This window comes from Eptatretus burgeri, chromosome 18 (assembly GCF_056783735.1).
Source record: "Eptatretus burgeri isolate ZD-2024b chromosome 18, Ebu_testis_v1, whole genome shotgun sequence".
NCBI lineage: Eukaryota > Metazoa > Chordata > Myxini > Myxiniformes > Myxinidae > Eptatretus > Eptatretus burgeri.
Window position 1 is genome coordinate 22,171,920 of NC_140978.1, and position 10,844 is coordinate 22,182,763.

Consider the following 10,844-nt stretch of genomic DNA (forward strand, 5'->3'; position numbering starts at 1 on the left):
TGGTAAACTGTGTGCAGCACGAGTGGTCACTCTCTATACCTAACAGGTCACACCCAGAGTGTCCAGACAGAGTTTGGCACATCATGAAGAGGCTCGCTGAACTCCGTTTGTCTCAGCAATGTGTCCTCATCCCTGCTCGTCACGCCACCACCGAGGAGCTCTTGCTTTGTCACACGTACGTTGTTTGAAAAGTTGTGCATTTATTTTGAAATTTAAATGATAATTATTATGGGTATTACCACTCGCTTAATCATCAACAGCACTTAAAAAAATACTTGTGTTGCCACTCTGGTCCGACATGATGTTGTGGAGGTAACGTACTTGTTTTGAGCTTTCTCATCTGGGTTTGATTCCCAAACTGACTATAAACTGTCAGAATGATGCTTCGCATCGCAAAGTGCGCCGTCACTCAGGTGGATGTTAAGCCGGGTGTCCCAACTGCTGGCATTAGTGGACGCGAAAAATCTGATTGTGACTTTTTCATGAAGAGCAGGTGAGCTATCGCATTTACCCTGAACAAATTGCAAAGTTTCCGGAAAAGGTAAAGGTCATAAATGATAATGTGCCTTCACTGAGCTAAAACCTTTCTTTTGTCCCATTGCTTTATAATGGTTGGACGAATATTAATGAAAACCTTTGGGATAAATGCAGATCTTATGGTTCATGTATGTTACAGCAAGCCTCTGATTTCATGATAATTATTGTTGCGGCATTAACTGGCAATCTTAAGACAGACCTGGGTAAAAACTTGTTTTGATGAGGCCAAGTTAAATAGTAAATGTAATGAGATCATCGGATAGGCGGCTGGGGTGGCGGTTGGTGGAGGAATAGTTGATCAAGGCCGATTAAGGTTAACGCAAACCACAGGCAAGTTGAGCTTCTCTTCACATCAGTTCAGACATGAACATTACACTTGTGTATCATTCTTGACAAGTTAGTTGTAAACAAAAGTCCAGGTCAAGTTTTAACTTCTCTCATAGTGTTGACCACTTTAACACCGACCACTGTTGATCTTTAACACCGACTGAAATGTGTAAAATATAACCAGTAACCCCACTCTGAGCCAGTATGGAAGTCTCATGCAAACCGGTGATGTGAAAGCAGTGACACCTTACCCACTTGACTGCTGAGCCATACCTATCCTTTGCCAGAGGCACTACCAACGTTTTGTAGGCAGCATTATTTTAGATGGCAGGGGGTATTATGACTGAAAAGCTTTCGTTAAATTTATTGAAACGTAAATAGGGATGGTGGTTCTTTCTTATGCAGTGCATAGCTGCAAAGAGCAAAATTTGCCGGGGGTGTCGCTGTGCCGCTGATGCAGTGCCCCTTGTTGGTTGGGGCAGGAATCCATTCACGAAAGATCAATATTGGGGATCTTTAACATCCAGAATTAATGTCGGCAAACGGGACGCCAGTTTAACGTCCATCTGAGGGACGGCACACACATTGATGAATCGCCCTTCCTGTGAAACACCGGGATGACAGTTTATAGCTTGGTTGGGATTCAAACCCAGGCTAGACAGGACGGCCGAGAGGTAAGTACAGAAGTGAATGTACATAGTACAATCAGCCTATAAATTAGGGATCGGTGGTGGTGATTGTTTTATTTCCTCTTTTAAGTTTGATTTATTTACATTGTCCAACACAGATATTGTAAGTGTGCAACTCCAAGGTCACACAGTTTAAGGAAATGTGTATTATACAATCATCCTTGTGGCATTTTTAAAGGGGCACTTGGGTGACATTTTAAACATTTTAATATAAGAGGACATTAAAATGAACCAAAAAAAAAAATGTTTGGTGGCATCAGTACAAGACATGCAATGAGAAAGACAGTATTAGCATCGTCTGTCAGGTTGTGAATATTTCTGAAGGAGAGCCCATTCACATGTTGGAATTGTAAAAAATGATAAAGATAGAATTTGCTTATTTGGTGCAAGTTCATTAAATACACAAATTGGTTTGCAATTAAAAATTGAACTCAGTTTGTCCCCCCCCCACCCCCCTTTGTTTTTTTTTGAAATGGCTGCTCAAATGAAAAACTAATTTGTTCATGTCGGATCTCTAGGCTAACGGATGAATGCATTGGTCCATCCTCTTTTTAGTGCAAAGTACATCTCCGCTATCCGTGCAACACCTTCTTTGAGCTCACAATCCCTGTACCGCATGGCTGATGAGTTTGACTCGGTATTTCTGAATCCCAGTTCGTATGAAGCAGCAAGGCTTGCTTCAGGATCTGCTTGTAACCTGGTTGAAGCAGTCATCTCAGGAAAGGTAAGGGATTGTCAAATTAACCTGCAAGCTTAATTAAACTCATTTCCCCCACCTCCTCCCTTACCTCCCCCACTTTTTATATTTTGTTTAAAATTATGTCACAATCTATACCAATAAAAGTATGTGTGTGTGTGTGTGTGTGTGTGTATGTGTGTGTGTGTGTGTGTGTCCTCCATAACTCCAAAACTATAAAACTGAGCAGCCTGAAACTTTGCAGGCATACTAAGAAAACACCAAGGAAGTGCAAGAGTGAAAATTTGGGTGTTTGGGTTAATGAAAACAGCCCTTTTGAAGATAATTAACAGCCTTATTTAATTATATTCTTCATCAGGCAATCCTCGGCCACCTCGCTCTCTGGGGTCTTAAGGCGTTTCCTGGGTAACGGCGCTGGGGTCAGAAGCCGCCATGTTTATTGGCCTGCTCAACCTTACACAGATTTGAAACAGGCCGCAACTTGGAACAAGCTGTTCATCAAAGCTATGAATCGCTGGGTACATTGCAATACTTATAAACGCCCAGAGACATCAGCGTTCGTTGTTTTATTTCATTTCCGCATATACGTTCGCCATGAGTATCTCTTAAACTAAAACAAATTACAAAATTTAAGCTCCAGAATCGAACTTGCAGGCAGTTCCGACTCCGAGAAAAGTGTTCATTTGTCCAATTCAAACATATGTGACATTTCGGCGTCTCCGGGAGGTGTATGTTTAATATGACGGGTCGGTGATTGCCAATTGTGTGCCAAGGGAACCGTTTCATATTGACCTTTGTTGGAGTGCTTGCTTGAATGCTTAAGCCACTTGGCGAGTGCTCTCCAAGCTGCTTGGTTGTTTGTTTCGGGGGAAAAGTACATGTGCCTTCAATGTCACATCAATTTGACGTACATTTCCGCCTTTGTTGGGTCCCGCGGTGCCGTGCGGTCGGTGCCTCGGTAAGTGTCTCATCCATGAAAATGTGCAAGGATCGCTTTGTGTGATCTCCATTTGTAATCCACCTCTCACTTTGACATCGATACATATAACAAAAAAAAAATCAACGAGGTCCATCCGACCAGGTGTTCGCCATGTTTGTTCTTGCTGTGAAGGCATGAAGTATAGATTGACATTTTGTGTTCTCTGGCTTGGTACATTCTTGAATTGAATTTTGCTAATTACCCACTTTAAATCCTCTTTCAAAGAACACCGTTTCAAGGTAAATCTTTGTGTTTGTCATTTATATTACTTGATGCGTGTGTACATTTGCGCATGTGTGTGTGTGTGTGTGTGTGTGTGTGTGTGTGTGTGTGTGTGTGTGTGTGTGTGTGTGTGTGTGTGTGTGTGTGTGTGTGTGTGTGTGTGTCGTGTTGATTGGTATCTACATATGTGGGTTTCAGAATGTGGAATGGAGTCTTCCCAGTGTGGGCTCAAAGTATCCACCTTTATTTCGGTAAGGGGTCACAATTCATGGATCAAGCTGTAAAGTTTTCTGTTTCTCAAAGTTTTGTGTTGAGGGTTCTCTTCACGATCATCGCTGAGCCCCGGACAGCTTCCAACTGTAGTTCGTTTGGAATAATATTCCCAGGGATGGTTTTTAATATCTCTGTGAGTTTCTTTGTCATTATTCCAGGAGCTCTAACTATCACTGTTACAACTTTGGTATTCTTTAGCTTCCAGGATCTTTTCACTTCATTCTTGAGGTCTTGCTATTTGGTCATTTTCTTGATTTCTGCATAGTTTAATCCAAAATCACTGGTATTAACACGTCACTTTGCAATGCCTTCTTCTCTCTTTTTTTTGTACCGAATAATGATATCTGGTCGCAACGCTTTGTTTTCAATGTTCACGCTCGATGGGATCATTAGGTTGAACGTGAGCGGTACTTCCATTCTTTTCAGTCCATGCTTTTGGTTAGTGTTCCCACAAATTTTCTGAAATTGGGATATCAAAATTTTTTCAGATGTGCCTGTGGTGAACATTACAAACTCAGTCGTGGCGTTGTGTGTACAGCTATTCTGACATGAGATTGTTTTTATATTTGTGTTCAGTCATCAAGCATAACATGTCACTCTTTGCTAACGCTACCGCACCCCTCACTCACTTGTTTTTTTTTTTTTCCTCCTCCCCCCCCCCCTCTCTCTCTCTCGCTCTCTCTCTCCCTTTCTCTCTCTCACCCCTCCCTCCTGCAATGTACAGAAACATTTTGTGAGGCGTTGCTCTCCCCACCTCTCCACTTCCTCACTCTTTTCCCCTTCCGAGCTTCCCCTTCTTCACCCATTCCTCGCTCCCCCCTCCTTTCCATGCTCCTCCCTTCCCTCCGTCCTCTCTGCCTCCCCGCCACATCTCTCTCCCTTTCTCTTTCTTCACCCCCCCCTCTCCTTCACACCCCCGTCAGCGAAGCGACGGGTTGTATTTGCTAGTAATTACTAATACCTCTTAATGTGTGCACATGGAGGTCAGTAATGGCGTTGCTGTTGTGCGACCACCTGGTCACCATGCGGAGCCTGGATCAGCCTGTGGTTTCTGTCTATTTAACTCTGCTGCAATTGCAGCACGGCATGCGCAGAAGGTGGCCGGCTCCCTTATACGGTGAGAAAGAGTGAATGATTGTATGAGGAAGAAATTAAAGGTAATGTGTGTCACATAGTGTAGGGTTAGAAAGTGAAATAAGAATGAAGTTATTTTGTTTTGCTTTAGCATATGATCATTTTTTTTAATCCCATATAACCTCCCCCCATCTCCTTTTTAGTGTACTCATTGTGGATTGGGATGTTCATCATGGCAACGGTACCCAGCACATATTTGAAGATGACCCCAGGTTGGCCTTGTGATTGTGTATCAAATATTGTAATTTAATCGAAGCATCCCCAGTATTTACTTGAGTTTAATTTTTTGTTTTGTTTCTTTTTTAGTTGAGGCCTGTCACAAAAAAAAAAATCATAAACATTTGGGATGGTGGATAGCTATAGTGACAAGTGTAGCATATCCGTAAGATGAACATTTTTGCCAACATTTTCCATGGCAGAAAAAAACTTTGACGTGCAACACAGGTGCACATGCGTTCCTGTCTCATTATGTGGGTTATCTGCGTACACGTTAGTCACATGTCACACTTTATTTATCATAGATACAAGCAGAAAACCGCAATCTAACCCTTTGACTTTCTCATTTAAACATCTAAATGATGATGTGCAATATCAGTCAATTGAATGATATTCATTGATATTTGGTGCATCCTATTCTGTCGGACTTCTGTGATACCTTCAGTGCTTTGAGATTTTGGTTGTGGGTCTAAGGTTCAGCTGCCCCATAGAAATCAGATCATGAACCATGTACGATATAGAGCGTCGGTTCTGCCGAAACAGTTTCTCTGTCTAAGGTTACGATCCTGGATGTGTTGCCACTCCAGCGTAGGAAGTCAGGACAGGAATTCGGAATTTGTTCAGGGTGCCGGCGATAGCTTGCCAACTCTTCGTGAAGGACACCGTGGGATCTTTAATGTCCACCAAATAATGCTTGCAGACGGGACACACGGTTTAGCGTCCATCCGAAGGACAGCACACTCATTGATGAATCGCCCTACCTGGGAAACACCAGGGTGGCAGTTTATAGCTGGGATGACATTCAAACCCAATCTGGACAGCTTAAAGGCAGTGTGCATACATCTCGGCCTTCCTGCCAGCCCTCATGACAGATGTTTTGAGTTGATTGCCAGACAAAACCATTCGATTCTGTGTTTTACCAATTGGATATGTTTATAATTTGTGCAACCATGTACAACCCGCTATTGTGCAAAGTTTCAAGGAATAGAAGAGCAAGCTGTCCAGGAATTAGATTTCTATTGGATGTACAGCAAATGTATTGCACACGGGTTTGAATTGCCATATGCTCTACGGTAGAAGCCTCGGCTCCAACGGAAATCAATGGCTAACTGAAGTTGGGCCAATTTGATGATGATGATATTGAAATCAGTGGTCGTTGAATTGGTGATTGTCCACAAAGCTCGATTCCAATCAGCGGTATTCCAAATCATCTATTGTACGATAATTATAACTCCACACTGAGTTTGTTTTTCTACACACACTAAAGCCGGAGATTTTCTTCCACCCGCCCCCAACCTCCCCCTCCCCCCCCCCGCCAAAAGGCTAAAATGTAAATGGAAACGACTTGCAAATCAGGTATTTTAAAAATATTTAAATTGCTCTTTTGTCTGATTTTTTTTTTTGATCCATTTAAAGTTATTTTATTCCTGAGGTGATTGAACATTGTGGTCATCATCGAATCAACTGCATATAAAGTGTGTTATGTAACTAGTTGTTGTCCTGAAAGCCTTTGAAACACGACGTTGGCATCTTTCACAGCTGAAGGATTTTTTTTAGTTATAATAACATTGTAGACATTAAAAAAGAAGTCATTCCCATGTTAAGTATACATTAACCTTTTACAAGGCTGGATAATGAGCTTCAACAGTTGAAAGACATCTTGTTCGGTTAATCTGTATGATAAAAATGAATTTGTATATTTGTTTGTTTATATATGCTTCAAAAACTAAAAAACTACTGAACCAAATCAAACCAAGTTTTGCAAGTTGCCTGAGGGTGCCCCATGTATGGTTTCTGCTAGGGTAGCATATCTGGTGGAGGAGGGTTGAGGGTGGGGGGAAGACCTCAATTCTCTCTCTGTAAATGTGTCTTATAGCACCAATCGGTGGTGTCTGGTATTGCAAATCATCATCTTGTATCATAAAGTTGAAATTATTTAAATGATATGCAATACGGTGGTGATGAAATCTGAGTGAGAGTAATTCAAAAAGTTTCATTTCACTCGTTTTAAGCAGAAGTTCAAACCAAAACATCCAAAACTGAGCTTCTCAGCGAAGCAGAAGTGATTTTATTTTTTATTTTTAAATTTTTTTTCTAGCACCATATACGAGGTCCGTCTAAAAAGTAACGGGACTGACTTCACAGAAATTTTATTCCAAAAAATATATTGAAATCACAGCTTGTCCCCTTAAAAATAGTTTCCCTCCAGTGTCACACACTTGTCCATCCTCTTCTTCCATGCTTCAATGGACCCCCGGAAGGCTTCTTCTGGAATCCTGCAGAGCTCCGTCATCACGGCCCTTTTGATGGCCTCCACATCAGGAAATCGGGTCCCCTTGATCATCCCCTTGAGCTTGGGGAATAGGGAAAAATCACAAGGGGCCAAGTCTGGTGAATACGAGGGTTGCTCCAGAGTTGGCACGTTCCTCTCTGCCAGAAACTGTCGGATGCTCAGGGCACTGTGAGCAGGGGCATTGTCATGGTGGAGCACCGAGGCGTTGTTCTCCCACAGATCCCTCCTCTTGTCCCGGACTGATCTCATGAGGTGCCAGAGCATCTCCTTGTACATGTATTGATTCACTGTTTGACCCTGTGGTAGAAACGCGAAGTGGACGATGCCCTTGATGTCAAAAAACGCGATGAGCATCACCTTGACCTTCGACTTCAACATCCTTGCTTTCTTTGGTTTTGGTGATGCCGGACTTTTCCACTGACGACTCTGCCATTTGGTCTCGGGATCATATTCGAATATCCACGATTCATCGCCAGTAATGACTCTCCCGAGCAGGTCTGGATCGTCCTCGAGGCGCTCGATAATGTCTTGACACACAGTGACTCTTTGCTGTTTCTGGTCCTTGGACAACAGCTTGGGGACCATCTTTGCGCACACCTTGCGCATTTCGAGATTTTTAGTGATGATGCTTCAGACAGTGTCCTTGTTGATGGAAAGTCCCTCAGAAATCATCTGCACCGTGAGTCGACGATCTGCGCGCACCACCTGCTTCACATGCTCAATTTTCTCCGCCGTTCTGCTCGTTGAAAGTCTTCCAGACCGTGGATCGTCTTCAACCTCCTCCTGTCCATCTTTGAACCTCTTATGCCATTCAAATGCACGTATACGTAACATCGTTTCTTCCCCGTAGATTTGCTGCAGCATTGCGAAGGATTCGGAAGGTGTATTGCCAAGCTTGCCAAGAAACTTCAGTTTGGCTCTCTGCTCACGACTCATAGCGTGACGACTCAGACTAGACAACATGTAAAGCACGACCTGTAAAACAAAATCACACAATGAGTGCAGTCAGCCATCACCAATCAATCATATATATTGCTGGAATGTTGTGAAAGACTGTGACGCAACCCGTTCGTTCAAGTTGTGTAAGTGGAGCACACAGCAGGCTCAGTCCCGTTACTTTTTAGACGGACCTCGTATAAGCAGCAATAATGGCTGATGAAAATGAGTGGCAGGATGGCCTTGTTGAGGTATGCACACTTGTCTAAGCTATCTAGCTTGGGTTTGCATCTCAATCCAGCTATAAACTATCATCGTGGGCTTACAAGGCAGGGTGTGTGCCATCATTAAATAGGTGTCCCATCTGCTCGCATAGTTCGTGGATGTGAAAGATCCCACGGTGTCCTTCGTGAAGAGTAGGTGAGCTGTCGTTGGCACCCTGGCTAAATTCCAAATCCTTGCCCTAACTTTAGTTGAATGTTAAGCATGGCCATTCTGTTTGTGAAAGACTTGAGCCAAGTTTCCCTGTCCAACCCCGCAAGAACATGGCAATTATTGTGGACGTTAAAGAAGAAGAAGAAGATGGCTGTCTTCCAAGCAGATCGAAGATGACCTTGGGCAAATGATAGGGTTAAGAGAGCAGAATCTTTGTGAAGTACAAGATTCTGTCGTTTGATTAAATCCATCACCGAAGCTTTGGGTAAAAATGCCAAGGATGATGTTATCACAAAAACAAATCCTTCATCGGTGAGAAATGCCTACAAGTAGTGTTTCAAAGGCTTTCGGGACTACAACTAGCTTCAGATACAGTTCATGTTCAGATAATTCCATGCTACGTTATATTTGTCTTGTCATGGTCTCTTTCTTTGTGTCGCTTTGCCAGAATTTGTGATGTATTTATACCTTCTTCCTCCTCTTTCATATGCAGCCCATGACTGTGGGAAGCATAATTTGCTGGTGACACAGCTGTGATGCTGATGCATCTGTGATGCTGACATGTTGACAGCTGTGATTCTAACATTGCTGGTGACACAGCTGTGATGCTGATGCATCTGTTATGCTGACATGTTGACAGCTGTGATGCTAACATTGCTGGTGACACAGCTGTGATGAAAAGCTTCCTTTAGGTTCAAGAAGGAAGTTGTGATTTGTTCAGGATGCTTAGTGATAGCTTGCCTACTCTTTCCGAAGGACACGGTGGGATCTTTAACATCCACCAACTAATACCGGCAGATGAAATGCCCATTTTAACGTTAAACTCACTTAATGATCAAAGGCATTTTTTAAGGTTATGTTCTCCACTATAGCAGCTCTACATGTGGTAAAAAAAATCCATCGTTAAAGGTGGCACATTATCTCTGCCAGTGTTCTGTACCTGTCTGTGCATCGCTTCGACGAGGGCTCATTCTTCCCGGGAGAGGCATGCTCGGGAAGTGGGTTCGTGGGGAAAGGTGCTGGTGAAGGCTTCACTGTGAACCTGCCATGGAACAACGTGCGGCCTGGAGATGTGGAGTACCTCTCTGCCTGGCACCACCTCCTGATGCCCATTGCCTGCCAGGTAATACATGCTGGGGTAGCGATGAATCATCACAAGTTGACTTTCCACTTGTATTCTGTGTTGAAAGATGATGTCAGATCATCATCAATGCATGAAATGAGGTTCTTTAGCTTTGTTTCTCCAGTTTCAACCGCAGCTCATTTTGGTATCTGCCGGGTTTGATGCAAGCTTGGGAGATCCTCTGGGCCAGTGTCGGGTAACTCCAGAGGGATTTGCCCACATGACTCATTCATTGCTCACCATCGGCCGTGGAAGGTTGTTGTTGCTGTTGGAGGTGAGTGGTGTCAGGATATTTGTGATTTGTGCGAGGATGATTACTGGATACAAAACAAGTTGAATTTCATCGATTTCCTTAATTTCCACTGCATTGATTCATCAAAACCACCCTGAGTATGTTATATGAGAATATGGGGACATGACCTTCAAAATTATGCCTGGTGTTGGCTTAATGGTTAGGGTGGTGGGCTTTGGATCCTTGGGTCCTGAGTTCAAATCCCGCTCAGCTATTGAATTAATACCAGGTGGGGTTAACTCGACCTGTCATCCTTCCGAGGTCGGCAAATTGAGTGCCAGCATGCTGGTATACTGTGGCGGAGTGGCGACCCGTCCAGGATTGTGCCAAATAGCCAAGGAGACTGCTTAAGCAGCACCAATGCTCTGCACAGAGTATGGTCCCAATATCTCTCTCCTTCAAATCCAGCTGAGCAAGATTTGAATTTAATGTTTTGGGGAAACCAGCAAATCTGAAAAGAATTTAACCATCAGATTATTGCTTTAAAATAAAAAACCCTGTTGCCAACTAAATCTTCTGCGGGTAACATCGTTTGCTGGGGAGGCAGAGCCCCCCGAAGGTGAGAGCAGTAATTTGTGATCATTTTGGGTGCCGACGAGAGCTTGCCTATTCCTCACGAATGACACCGTGGGATCTTTTTTGACCACAAACTAATGCCAGAAAATGAGACGTCACACACATTGATGCCTTT

At 43.3% G+C, this 10,844-nt stretch overlaps 1 protein-coding gene across 1 annotated transcript in view; it reads left to right on the top strand.

Moving 5' to 3' along the window:
• The window catches only part of LOC147008719 (protein deacetylase HDAC6-like), a 98,368-nt gene that overhangs the window by 65,330 nt on the left and 22,194 nt on the right, over nt 1-10,844 (top strand). The window contains exons 17-22 of the mRNA XM_085864505.1: nt 47-175; nt 2,109-2,277; nt 4,708-4,841; nt 5,002-5,070; nt 9,669-9,861; nt 9,986-10,135. Of these exons, the coding sequence (XP_085720631.1) occupies nt 47-175; nt 2,109-2,277; nt 4,708-4,841; nt 5,002-5,070; nt 9,669-9,861; nt 9,986-10,135 (844 nt within the window). The remainder of the gene's footprint in view (nt 1-46; nt 176-2,108; nt 2,278-4,707; nt 4,842-5,001; nt 5,071-9,668; nt 9,862-9,985; nt 10,136-10,844) is intronic.